The 22428-nt window shown below is 34.5% G+C and overlaps 1 protein-coding gene across 2 annotated transcripts in view; it reads right to left on the reverse strand.

Annotated features, from left to right (window-relative positions):
• LOC121428559 (cell division cycle and apoptosis regulator protein 1-like) overlaps positions 1-22428 on the reverse strand; it is a 61521-nt gene that overhangs the window by 19438 nt on the left and 19655 nt on the right. For both annotated transcript variants that reach the window (XM_041625266.1, XM_041625267.1), the window contains exons 3-11: positions 22236-22414; positions 19686-19882; positions 18965-19157; positions 18620-18685; positions 17386-17569; positions 7567-7921; positions 5507-5732; positions 3457-3737; positions 971-1199 (exon numbers count right to left, since the gene is read on the reverse strand). In XM_041625266.1, the coding sequence (XP_041481200.1) occupies positions 971-1199; positions 3457-3737; positions 5507-5732; positions 7567-7921; positions 17386-17569; positions 18620-18685; positions 18965-19157; positions 19686-19882; positions 22236-22414 (1910 nt within the window). The remainder of the gene's footprint in view (positions 1-970; positions 1200-3456; positions 3738-5506; positions 5733-7566; positions 7922-17385; positions 17570-18619; positions 18686-18964; positions 19158-19685; positions 19883-22235; positions 22415-22428) is intronic.

The raw sequence follows: 22428 nt of genomic DNA on the forward strand, positions 1-22428 counted from the left end.
GAAAGAGAGTGCATGCTACGATTATCATAGTTTGTGCCAAGTTATATTGTTGAGAGGTGACCCTGACATCAGCACAAACCCAAAAATGTGCTAAAACTAGCTTTGGAATCTAAGACAGCAACTTTTGAGAATGTATACAAACACACCCACACGTTCATACACTAAATTCAGCAGCCAAACAAAGACATCCAACAATAGAATTACTTCATTGGTGTTGATAATGGTGCCAGAGTGAAGACTGTTTTTAAGCATCCTGGTGTTTCCCCCAAGAGAATTTGATTAAAAAAAAAGAAATTGTTATTTTCAAAGACAATTCTATGTTTGCTGTGATTGTGATGCGTCAAGGTTTTGGATGATGTTAATTAATCTTGTTCCATGACAAAGATTTTTCTCTCAAGATTATTTGCTGGAAAAATTGAAATGCCGACCTCTACACCGTTTAGGTGATAAAGAGAATTCTCTTTCTCAAAGACTGCTTCCTACCGACACTTCAGTTGACAGAGAGAGAGAAAGAGGGGGTGGTTGGGGGAACCCTCTAACAGATAAACTCACCATCTCAAGAAACTGTTAGGGACAAAAAGATGTTTATATTAAAATGATTACAACAGGTACATCTAGAGTGGTATATTCTTATTATGTACATAATTCATTTGTGATGAATTTATCCGTGATGATTAGTCTTGTTCATGAATTTTCTCTGTAATATTTTTTGTTCATGATTCACATGACCGGTCATTGTAAGGGTGAAAAATAATTTCTTTATGTAATCTTTAATCATGATTGCTGTAGGCATCTCAGTGCTGTCTGCAGTTAAGATCTTACTCGATGTCTGATATGTGTATGTTCATAAATTCTAATTTTATATGTATACTACATGTTTCATGTTTGTTTTGTTGATATTTAATGGTGTCAAGTTGATATCAGTGGCATATAATATAAACTGAAAGAAATCATGAAAAGCCTGTAGTGCCTGGGTTGGGGTGGAGTCCTCTATTTTCTTATCTCGGTTGTCCACTGCTACTAATTTGCTGCTCAGCGTCTTCCTGTACAGCTCCACAAGATTCTCCCATTCAACCTTCGTGGGTAAAATGTGCCACACGTCAGGCACGAAAATTACGACAGTTTCGACACGCGCCGGGATGACTCGGCCTTTGTGAATCTCCTCTGGACGATGGTAGCTTAGCTCCAAGAACCGGTACCTGCGGGGAGTGTTTAAAAGGGTGGAACACACCATTTTGGTTTCATATCACAACAATTAAGCATACTTTTAAATATAGATCCATACCCCTTAAGGTATCATATGTCAAGTTCCCTTTCTGATGAAGAGATACATCCTAATTATCATAATCTTCCAGAGTTGATAAGTATGTTCTTGATAAATATTTACACCAAACAAGTCTTTGCTATGTTACTTGGACAGGGAATCTAATAGAGGAAATGGATGAAGATGATATATATAGATGACAGGAGAGTTTAGCACAAGTAGGAGGTACCATGCATGCAGAAATGATTTGAAAAATGAAATAGAAAACTAGTACAGAATTGAAAATGGACAAAGTCAACATGATAGTCCTGATAGAAAGGAACACAAACAGCAGCAGAATTAAATTTGACAAAGAAAGCAAATAAACTAGGAGAGATAGTACTAATGAAAAGAAAAATAGTAGAAAATGACAAGTACACCAAATAAGATCAGATTGTGAAGGGGGTATATTTGTTTGACATTCATTAGCTTAAGCTGATCACCGTAGGTAAATGTAGACAATGTCATTATAACTTTGCAGATCATTTTCATGATAGAAGGCTCCAAGTTTTACATTTTCCCAGCAAATAGCAGTACACCGAGTACTCAACTCTTTAATATCTCTGCAATCCTTTTTTTTGGACCAGCAATTTCTTTTGCATCTGTTTATTCCAGCCGAAACAACCACAGGACCAAGTTCCTGTCCACATCAATTCCAATATAACAACTTGAGAATCACACTAAAGAAAATCTGTTAAATCACTACCACTGTTCCATTTCATTTGAAACTTGGAATGCTAACTTTACTGATCTCTGATGTTGTTTGAATAAGTAAAGTAGGGATAAATTTCAAAATCAATTTGAATGAAACCCCAGAATTTCCAATAAACATGCAAGTCTTCCAAACTCTCAGAGACAAACAGGGTTAAGCAGAAGAAACATTCTTACACCAAGATTGAATATGTAAAGCTAGGAACTGCATTTTCCTTGCAAGGTGGACTGATTAAAGATCAAAGAGTCAAAGTAAATAGCTTAATTATCTAAAGGATGCTCCAGGGTAGCCCTAATAGTGATCCAGGGTAGCGTTAAATAGTGATCCAGGGTAGCGTTATATGGTGATCCACATCGTCTTGACAAAACTGTAGGGACTAGGCATTCAAGCAGCCAAAAAGCTTCTTTCTCCTAGCAGTAATTCCAGGTATGCTATCTTAAAGTAAAATATGAACTAATTTACCAAAGGCACTAATGCAACAGTTGGAATTGAATAATATCCAGATCAAAATTAAACAATTGGTTACTTGTGTAAGTTAGAAAAAAAAAATACAAATGGGAAAATAACATCTTAGATTATTTAAAATATTAAATATATATCTTGCTTTCCCTAATTGATTATACAACACATTTATATTTCACAGAAATATACCTTTTTCAAAAAAATATTCTCTCAGTACCTGCTCATTTCCAGAAAGCAACATTTTACATTGTGACGTACTTACCGAAAAAATGAAAATTCATCAGGTTAAAGTATCCTTTTCAAGTTAATAAACCTAAACTCAGATCAAATTACTATTTTTCAATGGTAAAAATATTTTATTTTTGTCAGCAGAAGGATAGTTTACTATTTTTATCACTTGATAAATTCTTCTTTGTCTATGTTCTGGATTCGCAAGTGAATAGTGGTTCTTTTCCCGTGCCATTTAACAAGATATACTTTAAACATCCCCAGTTATGGAATATTTGTACAGAATATTAGTTTTCAGAAAGATTTATAATTTTGAGGTCATGAAATTAGTTTAAAGCCAAGGGATTACAAGGAATAACTTCTTGAATCGTAAATTCTCATATTATTATGTTCTAATGCTTTATGAATTCATAATGAGCTAGGGGAATGACACTTTCTTCTTTTTACAAAGAAACAGGGAAGTATACTTACCTTAAAACATAATCCACAAGAGTTCTTTACCATTGAAAACCAATCAAACATAATACTGAAGGAACATTTTATTACACACCCACAAATGTTATAACCTAGAATAAATCATAGTAAAATATTATATTAAAGTGAATGTTCCTTATTACAAGCTACCTCAAGGTCAAAAAACTTCAAACATGAAATAACAAGTAAAACACTGAGAAGTAATAGAAAAATATCTGTACTATTGTCCTATTTCATCCATCATTCCTGATACCCAACCCCCAGTAGAGATACATACCATTGTGTGCAGGCAGTCAGGTCAATCCCAGTCAATGCTTTTGTTGTCCTAATGGCTGTCTTGATCAATACAGATGTATCATTAACAGGGTCAGCACCATCCTGAGAAGGAGACCAAGGTCCACCAATAGCCATCACCTCATTCTTGCCCTTCTGTCCCACTAAGAAATTAATAAGGCGAGTGGGGTGCTGAAAGTTCTCCCTGATCTCTGAGGGATCCTGGGCTCGTGCGCAACACCTCTCGTAGAGTTCATCCTGAGAGACTGATGTCATCAGCATCACCTGGTAATATACAACAAGGATAAAATGAAAAGAGTGCATTCGACAGCAAGGAATATTATAGATCTGACAAATGAGTATTATTCCCTTAAGTGACATTATTTTAATCGGGGGGGGGGGGGGGGACATGACACTTTTCAATTCTCCATTACATTATTTGATTTCCCCTTTTTAATGGGCCATTTTTTTTTCTTTTCTTTTGAGGAGCGGGTATGAAATAATTTGATTAGTGATATACTTAACCCAAACCAGACCGAGCTTTTTGGGTGCTATATGACAGGGGGTTGAGATCTCAGCCATCGATCATGCAAAAGCCATGAAAATTTGCATAACAGTGTGAAAAGCAATCTACAAGGCTAATTTTTCCAAAATCAGATTTTTTCTATATGAATTCATTATGCTAATTTATGCATAAATCATACCTTTTCCTCTAATTCACCATAAAACGTTCATAGAGTGTTGATTTTTGGTGTTAATATATTCTTTATACCATTGTTGCCAATTAACAAGTGGAGCGCATCTGACACTCTCCCCTGCATTACGCAATTCAATATAGTAACAGTGCTGACTTTGAAAACTACTATAAAATAATTATTCACCACAACACTGTTTGTATAATGATACAATACTGCATTCATTAACCCTAAATGACATTTGACCTTGATCATGTGACCTAAGACTTGTCAGTGATATTTGATTACCCCTATGTCTACATTTTATAAACTATACACATAAACTTTAAAGTTATGACAGCAATCTAATAAATACCTCCAAGATGGCCAAAGTTCATTGACCGTAAATGACCGTTTACTTTGGTCATGTGCCCTGAAACTCGCATGAGATGTTCAGTGATACTTGATTACTCTTATGTCCAAGTTTTATGAACTAGATCCATACACTTTAAGAGCTATGACGGTTATTCAACAAATACCCCCAAGTGGCCAAAGTTCATTGACCTTACATGACGCCGCAGGTTCCGCCGTCGGAAAAGCGGCGCCTATAGTCTAACTCTGCGATGCAGATGAGACAAAACTAAAAAAAATCCTGGTTTGAAAATGAATTTCTTATGTATTTTATTGTTTTATGAATTTCTTATGTATTTCTTTGTTTTTTTGCCAAATGTAAAACTTTTTGAAGCATAATTATACGAAAATCAATTAATTTCAGCTGATGAAAGTAAAACTAATTATATCTTTATGAATAAGGTGAGAAAATACAATTTACATTGCCTTTGTACATGTAATCACGTTTTGGAGCAATTTTGGTTCTGACATGCACTTATGTCGCGCAATTTTCGAACCACATACTGAGGCATTGTGACATCAGTCTCAAAAGATGCATTAGAATTCAAAGTGAAAAGTCAGCAAGCGGCGCGGTTGAATAAGTTTCACGCAGAAGATTGGTCGTGGAAAATCTCGGGGGGGGGGGGGGTTGATTGAACACTTCCCCCGGTGGCTTTAGGGTAAAGGTAAAATAAAAACCATTTTCAATTTTCTCAGACAATGGCATTTCATTGATTTTATACAATTCGATATGAAGGAAAGATGCTTGCATATATGAAATCAAAAATCAAACATCTAAATTTCTAAAATCTTTTTTTTTATTCCTTTATGGATTTACCTCAAACCTTTGCCAATAATTTTCTTTTGCTAATTTAGCAATGAACTTTTTGTCAGGGTGAACTTCTCCTTTAATGTCAGAGCATGATTATGTGTTCTGCCATGATCAGGAATTACGTACTGAGTCAAGAAGACTTCAATAACAAGACCTACCTTGGCAGAATAGGAGTAGTTTACATCAGGAGGGTCAATGACGGTAGCAGCACCCTGGGGAGGAGGGGCTTCTTTGTGCATGATGTGAAAGCTACATGGTTGAGCTACATTCATTGGACGGTGGATTGGAAACACATCCTGCCAGGCAAAATTAGCCATGAAGAAATCACTCGGGATGTACATATTCATGTAACGCTTGTGGAGTTCAATCACATCCGACTTGGGGCTGTGAGGGGAAAGATTGTGTAATTCAAAGTTTATCAAATCTAAGCAAATCTCTTCCAAATGTTAAATTTTAACATTATCTGGTCCTGAATGTAACAATTCTATCCAATACCTGCCTATAAGAGGCATAGGCTAACATTGATTTGACTTACAAATATCTGAGCTACAGGTCCCACTAGTCTATACATCATTTAGTAGTAACTTTAAAAAGTGACATATCAAGTGACCAGAAAGACCAACTAAGTTCAGTTAATCTAAGGAGATTAACATAACACAATAACATGTGATATATTGATCTCCTCAGGCGATAGCAGTTAGAATACAATATAATAGAAATAGTTTATTAAGATTCAAGATTTTATTAGAACAAATGATCGCAGCTTGTTACAGCTGAATTGGCAAATGTTTAACAAAAAAGCATAAAAATACACATAAAATCAACAAAAAGCAATGTTACAAAAGAATCAAGAAATTACAAAAATAATTACGGTAAAATCATGATAATAATGAAGAAGTGATCTTAGCTTTGGAAAGCTTTGAAAAAGTACATTTGTTGGAAAAATGATTTACTCATAAAATATAAAATTATTGTGAAGTAATATGGGTTTAAAGAAGAATTAGAAGGAAATTTGTTGTAACGGCTTTCAGTAGATTCAGTACTGAAATTGAAAATGAGAAAAGAACAGCAAAAATAACTGTCTAATATGAGAGCAACTTAAAGAAAGTAAGGGAAATAAAACAGAAGAAATCAAGAACAATTACCAAACAATTATGCTAAATTAATGAAAATGTAAACTAATAAGAAACATTTTCAATATGTATGTACAATAAACAATGGATACAATAATTGCCATGGTAATTAAAACTGTAAAAAAATAATTTAAGAACAAATAACACCACCAGTCAGCCACTTCTGACTCGACACTACATCACAAAACTGGTACTGTGTGTTGACAGATCTACAGTTTAGAGTTCAATAAGCGGACAAGGTACGGTAAACAAAAATTACTTGCGACCCAAAAGCCAGATTACAGATTTTCGTACAATAAAAAATAAGTAAACATTAAAAAACAAACTACAGTGTAGTTCACACTTTCAAAATACATATCTGAGGTAAATAGCATATAAAATATTGTGGAATAAAAATCATATCAACTGCAATCTATTTGAAAAATACTTTGCTCTTGTTATCATTTTTATTACCTTTTGTTGTTTGATTATTCAACTATTTGCTATTATTAATGTATTAATATACAATTATGTCATATGATTTCTCATGTTACTTTGATTGGACCTCTAGGAAGAACAGAGCCATCAATATCAATGGCTCTGAAAAGAGAGATCCATCCATATCTTTTTAATTGTTTATATATTTCATCTTAATATTTTGTACAATGTATTTTGTTGTGATTTTTATATGGTAAATAAAACCAAACCAAATTCATTATCATTACTAATCTAAGATTTAATCTGATGATTTTTCAGTCACAGATATATTGAAAGTGTCTGAATGAATTTGATCTTTCTTTCTTCCTGGGTATGTATTTATTTATTTATATGAACATTCACATGAATCAAAGTTATAAAGATGAAAAACCCCTTTCTAAACAATAGATGCTGCTTAGATGATGACATGTGAAATAATATGATGTACAAACTTTATACAAGAGTTGAAAATTAGGATCTTATGCCTTCTTGCCTTGAAGCCTATTACTGGGCACACATGCATTCGAATAGAGAATACACCTGATGAAAGAACAGCAAAAGCTGAATTGGCAGTCATCCATAAAATTGTCATCATTAAAAAAAACAAGAAAAAATGTGTAATGACTTACATATCCAGAGCAAAGCGTGGGATCTGAACACAGTATCGTTGTACTACCCTCTTGGTACGCCTTGGTGATCTTCTTGGAGACTTGGAACGACGTGGAGATCTGGATCGCTTCACTGGAGACTTCTCTCTTTCCCTTACCCTTTCACGTTCGCGACGTTCCCTCTCTCGTTCGCGTTCCCTCTCTCGATGTTCACGTTCCCTTTCTCGTTCTCTTTCTCGCTGGGCACGATCCCTTTCTCGTTCCCGGTCTCTTTCACGGTCTCTATCTCTACTACTGCTTCCACTGCTACTGAAGTCACGACGCCCGATGGACTGCTGACTAATCTGACTTGATCTACCTTGATGTGCATAGGCACCTATAGAAAATCAATTACAACCAAGCAGAAGAATAATGACATTGTACTTCATTCTTTTCAAGTATCATTAAGATGATTATTTCAAATGACTATATAGACTGATGCTCGAATCTACCATGTCACATCATTTGCACACTCGTTATTCTTGGCATAGGTCTCCTACACTACAGGGAAAAAGAAACTTGACATTCGGGAGCGTGAAACACGCTAGCAAATGTGCGGGATGGTCTAACGGGATTTGAACGGATTTGTAGCGGGAAACTCAAAAGTTAGACGCAAATTCTAGCGTGCTCGGTCGTGATTTTATCGTGCGCGGTCGTGATTTTCATCCCCGCTTCTAACGTGATTTCCATGCTTCCACCGAGATCCCGTTGGTTTGACGCGCGTTTTTGCGCGATAGATGTATGCGCAAGCTAGTTTCAGGACATGCGCGCGCACCTTTTAAAAGGCGAGACAACAACAGGAAATGATTTTAAAGGGAATGATCACCCTTGCGCGAAACTGAACAAAAAGGATTGAAGTGGAAATGTAACTGTACTCACGACTTTCATTCCTAATTCATTTTTACTCTGACATGAATATTGCATGCTTCGTTCACAGATCATTCATTGAATATCCGAATGTGTTTTTTTTTGTAGAGGAAACCCTTCTTATTCATGATTATAAGGCGGGACATGTTTTAAGATTGTCTTGAGGCTTTCACAATTTCAGATAATGTCCATTTACATTTTGAACAGAATTTATGTTCTCCGATAAGAAATCTTAAAGACGCATTTTCGGAATAATAGAGACATCCCGGCGTGACACAAACGCGTATAAAATGATAATCTATAAAATGGTTGAAGTTCCTTAACATATTTGTAAAGAGTTATGAAATGGAAATCATCTGATTGAGATATTTCAAGTCCGGTGTCGGCCCTGATGGTGTTGAAATTTTGATTGCTTCCCCTAACTCTAAAACTTATTCAAGTTTGCATAACTGATTCAGATCACATTATTGTCATCTCAACAACTAGTGATTGACTTTTCGGGACCATCTTCATTTTATGTTTGGCGTCATAATCGTGTACAAATTGACCATACACCAACACCAAAAAGGTCAACACCGAACTTGAAATCACCCATTTACGACTTGAAATTAATGATCTAAAAATAATTGTAAGTTCTTAACAAATTCGTAAAGAGTTTTGAGGTTAAAATATAATCATATCGATATGATTCATGACGTAAAATCACTCAAATTTACTTCCGAAATATATGAGTTTCGCTTCGATCTTGGAGCACAGACCCAGATAAAAAGGTACAAAATATAATCTAGAAAGTGTTGATGGTTCTTTATTCGTAAGAGTTATGACGTAATCATATCAGCTATGATTTATGACATGAAATTATCATACTCAGCATTTGAAAGATACGAGTTGCGGTTGGATATTGGAACTCCTTGGTCTGATTAAAGCGTATGAAAATGATTGATAATCTATTAATTTTGTTGAAGGTTCTTGACATAATTATTCGTAAAAAGTTTTAAGGAAGAAAGTAATCATATCCATGTAATCTATGACGTAAAATAATTTTTCTTAGCTTTCGAAAGCTACGAGTTTCGCTTGGATATTGGAGCACCTTAGCCAGATCAAATTATATGAAAATTATAATGTAAAATTTTTGAAGGTTCTTAACATATTCGTAAAGAATTTCGAGTTAAAAAATCATTATTAGCTTTTGAAAGATACGAGTTTCGCTTGGATATTGGAGCGCCCTGGCCTGATAAAAAGTATGTATAATCTAGAAATATTGTTGGTTTTCAACATATGGATTCGTAAAATGTATTGAAGTATAAATCATATCATATCGATATGATTTATAACGTAAAATCGGATACTTCACTTTCGAAATAATACGAGATTCGATTGGATCTTGGAGCACACGGCATGGTAAAGAGGTATAAGAAATAAAAATCTAAGAATTGTTGAAGGTTCGTATTCTTAATGAGTTGTGAGGTAAAAATATCACAAAAATATGTTATACGACGTGAAATCATCCCTAACATTTGAAAGATACGAGTTGTACTTGCCTTTTCTAAAATATTTTTTTTCAAATGAGTTTCGTTACGACTTGAGATCTTGAAGAAGGCACCAAAACAAAATTGTTCGGAAACAAACGCATTTACCATGTTTACGGCAATAAAAGAGACGTTCATTTTGATTGCACAGAGCGAAATATTTTCTTCCTCTTCTCTTCCTCCTCTTTTGTAGTTTATTCCTTTTTTTATTTTCCTTATAATTATTTTCTTCGACTTCTTAGCCATGTCCTGAACCTGGTCCTTTCTTATTTCCCTTCCTTTTGGACAATTCCAAAAAATTATCAACCTTTTTGTACGTCCGATTCCCTTTTTTTCTCAAGTTTTACTTCATTTTCATAAACTGACCACACTGCAACAACTGTGGTGTTTATTGAACAACAGTCTGGAATATATGACCACACGAAAGAAGTGTTGAAACAACACCGGCTTTAATTTAAATCGATGATTTATTTATAATAATTGGTGTTGTATAAACGCATATTTGGAATTAGTCCAAAACCAAACCGATGTTTTTTAACACCTCTCTAGTGTGGTCATACAGATTCCAGACTGATGTTGAATTAACACCGCAGTTTTTGCAGTGCACAGACTGTCAAAAGTAAAAGAAATCAGGGACAGAAAATTTCATGAATGTCCCGGTCGGACGGATACGGAATATGGAGTTGTCCTTTTTGTCATCTTCTCCGTGTCCTGCACACGATTCTGCATTTTATTTCCCATTATCCCCAATATTCTTCTCTCTCAGCATTCGATCCGCAGTTGTTAGAAAAATATACAAAACTTTATAACAAGTTGTACACATTATATTCCACTCACTATACATTAGTTGGGTGGATGAAAGATTTATTCGCACAAAATATGATAATGCTTTGAAGGGCGGTTGGGGTCTATGTCGCAATGCCAATGGATATGACTTAACACTCATCATATCAAATACATAAATATTTTTAAAATCAATCAGACTTCCACCCCCGAAAAAATACACCAAAATACAGATAGGCCTATTACAATTTTTTTACGATATGACAGGGGATATATGACACCAGCTTTGGAATATCGCACCCCTCTTTCCATAAAAATGTTTGGTCTCTTGAAAATAAAATCTACTGATAGTGTGCTTCATTATGTTGTGAAAATTTGGAAATATAGGAAAATTACTTATCACGTTATTTTAAACAATTTACTATTTTCAGAAAATGAAGGCTTTGATAATTTGTTTTGAACATTTCCATTTACTATTCAAATCCTCTTAAGAATTAAGGTACAATGTCTGTCTTGATGAATAGAAAAATGATGGAAAATAAAACTACTCGTTCTTTGAATGAACCATGGATACAAGTGATTAAAAAACAGAATTGATGAACAGAAAATGCGAATCCATCCCTCCTTCAGATAAACAAAGTAACTGATTAAATATAAAAAAAGAGTTGCTGACGAACAGAAAAATGATGGAAAGCGAATCTATTCGTTCTTTGACGTAACTGATGAAAAAACAATTGATGAAGAGAAAAATGATGGAAAGGGGATCTATTGGTTCTTGGAATGAACGATGTAACTGATAAAATAAAAATACAGAATTGTTGAACAGAAAAATGATGGAAAGCGTTTCTATGAATAAAAGACGTAATTGATGAAACAATTAAAAAACATAATTTTGGGGACTAAAAAAATGATGGAAAGGGAGTAAATTTGTTCTTGCAATGAACGATGTAACTGATAAAATAAAAATACAGAATTGAACAGAAAAATGATTGAGAGTGAATCTTCTTTGATTAAAAGTCGTTAGTGATGAAAATAAACACATGCAGAATTGATAAACAAAAAATGATGGTTAGCCAATATAGTCATCTCTGTTCAATTCTTAATAGATTTCGTATCTCAAAGGTTGTGTTTTTTATTTAAGTTATTCTATAACTATATGATTAATTCCGTTACAATAACTTGATTCTAAATCTCTAATTCATAACTCCATAGATAAAAACTCAAAACTGAATAATACTCGTCCTTTGAATGAACGTCGTAACCGATTAAATGAAAAAAAAAGCATGAACAGAAAAATGATGGCAAGCAAATCTACTCGCTCTTTAAATGAACGACGTAACTGATAAAATAAGAAATACAGAATTTATGAAGAGAAAATGGCGGAAAGCGGATCTTTTAACAAAAGACGTAAGTGATGAAATAAAAAAAAACAGAATTGATGAACAGAAAATGATTGTGAGCAAATCTTCTCGTCCTGTAAATGAACGACGTATTACGGATTAAAAAAACAACGAACAATGATGGAAAGCAAATCTTCCTCGAATAAAAGACGTAAAAGTGATGAAATAAAAAAAAACCACATAATTGACGAACAGAAAATTATGGGAGACGAATCTCACTTGTCCTTTAGATGAACGACGTATTACAGACGTAACTGATAAAATAAAAAATACAGAATTAATGAACAGAAAATAATGGAATTATGGAAAGTGAATCTTCTTTGATTAAAAGTCGTAAGTGATGAAAATAACACAGAATTGATTAACAAAAACATGATGGTTAGCAAAGATAGTCATCTCTGTTCCATTCTTAATATGGATTTCGTATCTCAAAGGTTGTTTTTTATTTAAGTATAACTATATGTTTAATTCCGTTACAATAACTTGATTCTAAATCTCTTTTTCATAACTCCATAAATAAAACTCAAAACTGAATAATACTCGTCCTTTAATTTTTTTTTTATTTTTTTTAAAAACAAGTGCACACCTAATACCAACAATGCATAAAGCACTTCCATTTATTTGAAAGCAGGATAAAAGAGCATTGTAGATTAAATGCCTTGCTCACGGGCATAGGTGCCGCGGCCGGGGATCGAACCCCGGACTTTACATGTACAGCCAGGCGCCTTAGACCACTCGGCCACGGCACCTCCACTTAAATGAACGTTGTAACCGATTAAATGAAAAAAAAAGAGAATGAACAGAAAAATGACGGCAAGCAAATCTACTCGCTCTTTAAATGAACGACTAACTGATAAAATAAGAAATATAGAATTTATGAACAGGAAATGGCGGAAAGTGTGATGATGAAAAAAATAAACAGAATTGATGAACACAAAATGATGGTTAGCAAATCTACTCGTCCTTTAAATGAACGAATTATTACTGATTAAAAACAACAACAATGAACAGAAAAATTACGGCAAGCAAATCTACTCGCTCTTTAAATGAACGACGTAACTGATAAAATAAGAAATACAGAATTTATGAACAGAAAATGGCGGAAAGCGAATCTTTTAACAAAAGACGTAAGTGATGAAATAAAAAAAAAACAGAATTGATGAACAGAAAATGATGGTTAGCAAATCTTCTCGTCCTTTAAATGAACGACGTATTACGGATTAAAAAAAACATTGAACAGAAAATGATGGAAAGCAAATCTTCCTCGAATAAAAGACGTAAGTGATGAAATTAAAAAAAATACACATAACTGACGAACAGAAAATTATGGGAGACGAATCTCACTTGTCCTTTAGATGAACGACGTATGCAGACGTAACTGATAAAATAATAAAAACAAATTAATGAACAGAAAATAATGGAATTATGGAAAGTAAATCTTCTTTGATTAAAAGTCATAAGTGATGAAAATAACAACAAAGAATTGATGAACAAAAAAATGATGGTTAGCAAATATAGTCATCTCCGTTCCATTCTTAATATGGATTTCGTATCTCAAGGTTGTGTTTTTATTCAAATTTCTATAACTACGATTAATTCTGTTACAATCTCTATTTCATAACTCCATAATAAAACTCAAAACTGAATTATACTCGTCCTTGAATGAGTCGTGACCGATTAAATGGGAAAAAAAGAATGAACAGAAAAACGATGGTAAGCAAATCTACTCGTTCTTTAAATGAACGACTAACTGATAAAATAAGAAATACAGAATTTATGAACAGGAAATGGCGGAAAGTGTGATGATGAAATACAAAAAAAACAGAATTGATGAACACAAAATGATGGTTAGCAAATCTACTCGTCCTTTAAATGAACGAATTATTACTGATTAAAAACAACAACAATGAACAGTAAATGATGGAAAGCGAATCTTTTATAAAAGACATGATGAAATTAAAAAAAAACACGTAATGAACAGAAAATGATGAAAATACTCGTTGTTTGAATGAAATACGTACCTGATTAAAGTTTTATAAAATTACAGAAAAGATAAAAATGAAAGATAAAAAAGGATTATCTAATCGTCCTTTAAACGGAAGAAGTCATTGGTAACAAACACTGGAAAATAAATCATGGAGCTAGCACCGTAAATAAACATTGGAAAGAGAATCTACTCGTCCTTTAAGCCAAAGACGTAACTATAACTATAACTGGGTCACTCGGTCAAGAGCTGCGCACATGGATTTCTATCGGGGGACGCGTTTGATGCGCGCGCTAGCAGTGGCCCGCTGTCTATCGGGAATTAAGGATTTTCTATCGGGTTGATAGCGTGTTGAAATATCGATCTTGCGGGTTGAAAATCCCGTTATCCATTTTGAAGTGGCCTAAAAATAACGGGATTGCATCGTGATTGCTTCGAGATTGCATCGTGTTTTGATCAAAAAGTGCCTAACGGGAAAATGCGCATCCCGCAAAATCATGCCAAGTTTCTTTTTCCCTGTAGTGTAAGTGTGTGTGTGTAGTTAACTTTCATGAAATGCATGAAGCTGTTCCATGGTAGTTACAATTCAAATGGGTTTGATTGGATGCCAAGCCACATTGGTATACTAATCAATTTGAATATCAAGGAATGGAGATGTTTTACAATCAGGGTTTCCTTTCCAAAAAGGGCTATTTGTATAAAACAAAGTACTCTAATCTCAAAATTACGACAGCATGCTATTGAGTGCTATAAATTAGAACCTGCAAGAGAAAAGAAAATGATTGAAATACAACCTATTCAATTCTTAAAATTGACAATATCTGGTATTTTATAGCTCAAATTATTGTCTCATTTTTTTTCCATTTCAAGCTTGGGTTATTATTTTACCAATCAGAATTGATTAATGAAATCTATGAAATTCTTTAAAAAACATAAACAGAGGTGATTTTGGACACAACAGAAAACAAGTATCATTCACAAATAAAAACAGTTACATTCATATAGCACTTGATATGTTGGTTTCTAAGTGCTATATTAATGTAACTATTATTACTATTATTAAATGATACAATAGCGGAGACCGGGTTAGTTGGAACATACATGTAGGGTAAGTTTAAACACTGTAATTTTCTTTAATGTCTTTAAATAAATTTCTGCAATACTGCCCTCAATTTATTGTCATTATCAACAGCCATCCAACATATTTCAGACAATACATGAGCAACAAGTCTGGTGAAGTTAGAAACAAATTTTTGTTTTTTGACCTTCTGAGTAATTTTTTTCTTGTTCAGAAATGTTTGATTACATGTATTTCAGAGAAGTTTATAGATCAAGTTGGCCAGTTTGGGGGTATAATAGACACTTATACCAAGCTACAAAATTAGGTTATTAATATGCCATGGTGATGTCCCTTTTTTGCGCTGTAAGCTTATAAACGTCAAATCGGCCTCCGGGGTTAGTTGGAACAAAATTGATGGGGCTAGTTGGAACATGTTCTAACTTACCCCAAACATAATTATGAATAAAACTTTGGATATGAGAAAAAAAACAAAGTATTTCACACTCTTTTGAACATGTATTGTATACCATGCTTGTTTTGTTTATCAGTTAGGTCTGAGTGTGCATTTAAGGCCTATTGTAGGCACCTAATGAAATATTTACCCTTATCAAAATGGGGGGGGGGGTGTCAATTTGAGCCCCCCCTCGAAAAATTTTGTCATTACGCCGTCGCACTAAATATTTTTACTACACTGCTTGCAGACTTTTTACTCTCAAATCTTGTGCATCATGTGAGACCAAATTTTTGATGCCTGTGTGCACGGTTTCAGAATTATGCACCAAATTGTACGTGCATGTTCGAACCCAAAATTGTTCAAAAACGTGATTCCATGTTCGAGGTTAATGCAAATTGTGTTTTTCAACCAAAAGTCATAAATGTATGATTATTTTTTTACTTTTGCTGGTTCAAATAGATTCATTTTATGCTATTTATGATCACAAAAGACTCCCGACAAAGTCTATTGGAAAAAAGAAAGGTTAAAAAAAAAATACAAATAATAAAAACAAAAAATACATAAAATATATTTTTTGCATTTTTTGGTGGATATTTGTTATAAATGTGAAAATTGATACTCTCACCAAAAATTAGCATTCTACTAGCATTAATAAATAGAGTAAAGGCAAAAACATAAAAAAAAAAATTTAGAGAGAATTTTATATGCTCATTTGCATAATCAATTATGAAAAAATATAAACAATTAATTGTTGTCTTATAAATTTGGTGCAGAAGTACATGAAATTGCTGATAGTACACTTAATTACGTATATAAACTCAAACACACCCAAATATGCAGAATTCTACTACACAGTCTGATTGCATGAGTGGCTGTATAATAGAAAACATAAAATTCAACGAATCCACACTTTAATATTTTGAATTTGAATAAGATAAAGCAAATAGGCTAAAACCATGTAATATTACAGTTTTAATATAATTCTTAATTGACCATTTAGTGTTCCAACTTACCCCGATATGGGGGTAAGTTGGAACGTTTGCGATGGTCTTGTTCAAGGTGGATTTTTTCAGTAACCATAATAGAGTTAAAAAATTTATGGGGTACATTTGAAGCCCTTAGATATATATGCTTCAAACTGATATATTGATTGTTTCTCGAATAAAATCTATTTGGACTTTACAGCCATTTTTGTCAAAAATGTTCCAACTAACCCCGGTCTCCCCTACTATTTTTCTGTTGTGTCCAAAGTCATCCCAATTTACAGAACTTAAATCACCCAAACCTACTGAAAACTTGAATTTTGTGACTACTAGCCAAAAATGAGGTGCCAATTCAGTCCAAAACTACTCCAACAAATTAAGCATTTCATAGAACATGTATTGCAGGGGTGATATTCACTCTTGAAAAAAAATCTACATAAGTGAGGGAGCAGTCAATATATTCATATTACAACCAGCTGTTAAAGTCCAGGCAAATATATATTCCATTGAAGAGGCATTCAAGCTGAGTACGTACTCCTGTTATAAATTTTGATAGAGTCTGTTTCAAAACATTGCCCCCAAAATGACAAATATAAAAACATGTTTCAGAGCAATTTTTTCTCAAAATACTTTCAAAGCACTATTAGCACAGTAGAAAGATTATACATGAAAATGGGATTCAGAAATTAGAGATCAACAATCTGCTACAAGTTACATTATAGTCCTGTTAAGTGTACTTACCAGCTAGATTCTGCATTGCCTGAGTGTTTCCCTGTAGCAAAGCTGGTTGTTGAACCACTCCCTGGGGAGGTTGCTGTAGCAATGGGGGTGGGTTGCCCAGGAGGCCTGGGGGTGGGGGTTGTTGATTGTGTGTGGGCATCATGTTCCCTCCCTGTGGGGTTTTCAAGAGGGGCTGCTGACTTTGCTTAATATTTCAGGAGGAAACAGAAACAAAATATAATTACAATTATACCTAACTCTATTACAGGAGGGTCTCTTCTATGTTGTAGACATGTTGTATCTAGTGTCACATCTATGAATTCATTGACATGCAATCTGGTTGAAGAAAGAAACATTTACTACTTTTTTTTGCTAGTATTGCCATGCTAGTATTATAAACACAAAATTATATGAGCCTGGGTTAAGTTAAAGGAGAATGAAACCATTGGAACAAGATAGCTTGTGTGAAAACAGAAAAATCAAAGAAACAGATCAACAAAAGTTTGACAAAAATCGGACAAATAATGAGAAAGTTATGAGCATTTGAATATTGCGATCACTAATGCTATGGACATATCAAATTGGCAATGCGACAAAGATGTGTGATGTCACTTGTGAACAACTCTCCCATTACTTTAGTATATATTTCACTTGAATTGCCTCTTTTATCACATCTATCCATAGATCATGTGTTCTTTCTACATGAGGGCATGTAATACATATTTTTTAGAATACATCATGGATAGAGAGTTTGTATCATCATAAGAAAAAACAAAAAAGAGACATTTTGAGGGTATTTTATAGTCCAACGGGAAAGTTGTTCATCAGTGACATCACACGTCCTTGTCGCATTGCCAATGGGAGGATCTCCATAGCATTAGTGATTGCAATATTCAAATGCTCATAACTTTCTCATTATTTGTCTGATTTTTCTCAAATTTTCTTTATTCTTATTCTTTGATTTTTCTGTTTCTACACAAGCCTATTTGTTCCAAAGGTTTCATTCCCCTTTAAACTAAAGTTATCAAGTTTACAAGGACTGTAGAAGGATAAGATGAAAACATATCACTGTGACCTTGACCTTTGACCTCAAAATCATTAGGCTTTTTGGATCCATGCTAGTATCATACACATCAAATTATATGAGCCTAGGTTAAGTGAAACTGATGTTATCGCGTTTACAAGGACTGCAGAAGGAAGATAAAAACATGTCACATTTCTGTTCGAAACAACTAAATACATTTACTTTTCTTACCTTTAGCATTTTAAATTGCTGAGAAACATTTTCAATGCGACTTGATTGCTGTTGTTGTTGCATTTGCTGTGATAACAAATCAGGATACAAGGGGATAGTGAGAAGGGAAAATTACATCAAATCAATCAGAACCATTTTAAAGCAAAATCACTTGGGTTTTGTATTAAATGAAAATTATGTGTTTTTTCCCCAGTAAATTCCAATGCATTCTTCTGTTTCATATTTTACACCATTCCTCTAATGCTACAAGTGATGCAAAAGAAAATATTAATAAGAGTTTTTGTCAAGGCATATGACTGTTTCATTAAGTTGTTTGTAAGTTTTCTGCTGGGAATTTCCACCAACCTTAAGTTGTTGCATCTTCATGGCAGCATGGTGTTGCTGCTGTTGTGGTGGTGGCGCCTGAGCAACCTGTTGCTCAATAGGACTATTCAAGAGTTGTATACGAGTAGCATTCCATTTAAACGGCATGCTGGCATTATAGGTAGCTTCAACCAATACCCGCTCACCAATCTTGGGCATGGATCCTTTTACAGTGCTGTTGAAATAAATATGTGATAAAAACGTGTTAGGCACTGTCAAATCTGAAAATAGCATTAAAAGCTCTTCCACATGCACACATTGGAGTAAAGTCGAAGGAATGAAAATAATGCTTAAACAAAACAAATACATCAATAGAACCAAAAAAAGACAATGAACGCTAAACAACACGCTGTAATTGGCTGTCGAACTTAATTATGCTTAGTAAACGGCCGTTAATTAAAGCATTAGCGTCTAAAATAACACAAGGGTTATCATGAACTCCTTCCCGTGGGACAGAAAGGGGTCAGTATATGCTGGCTTGAGCAAGCAGGTGAGTGAAACTCACAGCAGATCATTGCTTATCACTTGCTGAGCAACCAAGCATGCGCAGAACAATATTTTTGATCTAAGCCCATGGATATAATTTTGAGGACGAAAAACAGATAATTTCAGTGACACATTTGCTCAATCCCTGGAAGCATTTTAAAACTGATCATTCAGCTCCACTATGAAATGGGTTGATTCAAGCTTTTTCTTGACTCACTTTGTTTGAAAGAAAACATCTTCATCCACAAAACCAAATGTATCATGGAGCTTAGTGACTGTTCCAGTAAAGACTCTCTGACGAGGTTGTCCTCCTTGTGTGGCTCTTGTTGTTGGGTAACTAACTGTTAGCTGAGGGGTACCACCTCCCTGAGACCCTGCTGCTACCGCTGCAGCGTTCTGGGCAGCTGCTTGTTGCTAAATCAAAATAGAATATAGATACAAATGATTATTTTGAGTTCAAATAGAATTATCATAGCAACCTCAATGAACATTCCCTGATTCAAAACCATATATCAATCCCATGACAAAGTATTACTAATAAGTGTATCTAGTCTCATGAGCATTGGGCACATATGAGAATGAAGTAGTCTGATCTCAATAGATTAATAACGGACGGACTCACCAACCGATTCCCCAACCACTAGTATGCGCCGATTCCTACATACATGTACCCTTTCACATTCTGTTTAGCAGTGATATAATAAATAACAGAATAAAATAAAAGAACAAATAGCATTAGGGGTGACATGGTTAAACAATATGCTAAATACAATGGAAACATTTACTTTGATTGGCCACTAGACACTTGATTGGCCACTAGACACTTGATTGGCCAATAGACACTTTTACATGGAACAGACCTGCCAACCTTCTACGATAAACAAAATTATTCTTAGAAAGAAAAAAAAAAATTTGACAAAAAAGAGAGGATTTTTAAAAATTTGTGAAACGTAAAAATCACCACCCTATTGTAGTGCCACGGGTGAAAAAAAACATGTGAAATGACTCAACTTGAAAACTTGATAATTCACCCTTTTAAACATGTGCTCGTATGCAAGAATATACTTTTGCTGATGTGGTTTACGGTACACCATGTGGAGTGTTATAGAAGCAGTGGATAGAAGAAGAGAAGGAAGTGGATAGGCGAGAAAGTGGAGATTTGAGAATAGAGTATTCTTTCTTGAGAATAGTCCTGAAAAAGACTGTAAACCAGAAGGAATGTTGAGTGAGAACAGCTTGAGTAGTAGAGCTGATGAGGAGATGCTGGCTTGCGTCGGCGAGTAGAGATGATGAGTAGTAGAGAGACTCGACGTTTCGGACAGTCAACCTGTCCGAAACGTAGAGTCTCTCTACTACTCAGCATCTCTACTCGCCGACGCAAGCCAGCATCTCCTCATCAGCTCTACTACTCAAGCTGTTCTCACTCAACATTCCTTCTGGTTTACAGTCTTTTTCAGGACTATTCTCAAGAAAGAATACTCTATTCTCAAATCTCCACTTTCTCGCCTATCCACTTCCTTCTCTTCTTCTTTCCACTGCTTCTATAACACTCCACATGGTGTACCGTAAACCACATCAGCAATTGTACATGCCACCATGCAAACCTTCAAACAAGAATATACTTGTTGTTTTCATGCAACAAGTTACTGGCCTGACAGTGATTTTTACCGGTCTGGGACTGTTGCTAGTGTCATGCACTGTGTATAATATATATACTCCATGATCAGAAATTGAAAAAAAAAAAGTAACAAATAATACAAAAAAAGTACCAAGTATTGGTGTATTCATAGCAAAAAAGAGGAACAAATACTCTAAAAAGGGGACAGTTGGCATGTCTGTGGTAGTAACTAAGATGGTATGGTCAACCAGTATTAGTAAGACTGCCATACTGTCATACATGTATAGTGGGTTCAACTTGTGATACAAATATTTTAAGATTTCATAGTAATCTATGCATTTTCAGTTAGGCTTAAATAATGCATTGCTTTTGTTTCTTCACACATATTCTAACCTCGATGTTATAAACTCGCTACTGGACTCAACGTCTGAGCTTTGTCACTATCAGGCCTGCAAGCGCAAACCAATATACATGACAATGACATTGAATGTACTTGTACAATGTATGCTGCATTCTACCACTCGCAGCTTAGCTCAATTCTAGCCAAACACTAACGATTCGAGTTCAGGGGTGTATTTAATGGGGAGTTTTGTCAGTGATTTCCACCAACTAATTTGCTCTTCACAATCAGATGCAAGGGTTAGCAGTAGTTTATAACGTCTTTCTGAAAATCGAAGACTAAACTTTCCTCGAAACACTCCGAAGACTGCTTGTATACCTTGTGGTGTTGTGTGAATAAACCAAGAACATGCATGCCTCAGGACAGAATGTTGACCTTGGGGCATTGATACACGAAGAGCAAGGATCAGAACATCTTTCTTACACAATTTTACTTTAAAATAAGTTATTATACTAAATTGTTCAATTAATTTTGCTTCAGGTATTTGCTTTTAGTCATTAGGAGGTGGGGGGGGGGGATGGAGATAAGAGAGAAAAAAAGAGGGTATTAAGAGTCCAGGCATGGACAGATGAATCTATGGAGAGGAGGAAGAAATAAAGAGAAATTGTTAAGAAGTGGGGATACTAAGAGAAAGATTAATTTTTTTCTTTTATATCCAGCATAGTTCACGTTCAAATTCTTGTTAATTAATGTAAAGTATTCAATTAAACCATTTGGACCTTGTAGGTCTGAACAAATAAATGACTTACCTGTTGTATGGCAATGCTTTGTCTTTGTTGCATGGTTTGCTGTGGAGTAGGGTATGCTGTTGTAGCTCCTGCTAACCCAGCACTGCTCACCATAGATTGACCATAGACAGTGGTAGGGGTACCTACTACACCAGGCTGGGCACCTAATAATGACTGGTTCTGCTGCATAATAGTCTGATCTGATATCAACAAA

The sequence above is a fragment of the Lytechinus variegatus genome, chromosome 15 (assembly GCF_018143015.1).
Source record: "Lytechinus variegatus isolate NC3 chromosome 15, Lvar_3.0, whole genome shotgun sequence".
In the NCBI taxonomy this organism is placed as follows: Eukaryota; Metazoa; Echinodermata; class Echinoidea; order Temnopleuroida; family Toxopneustidae; genus Lytechinus; species Lytechinus variegatus.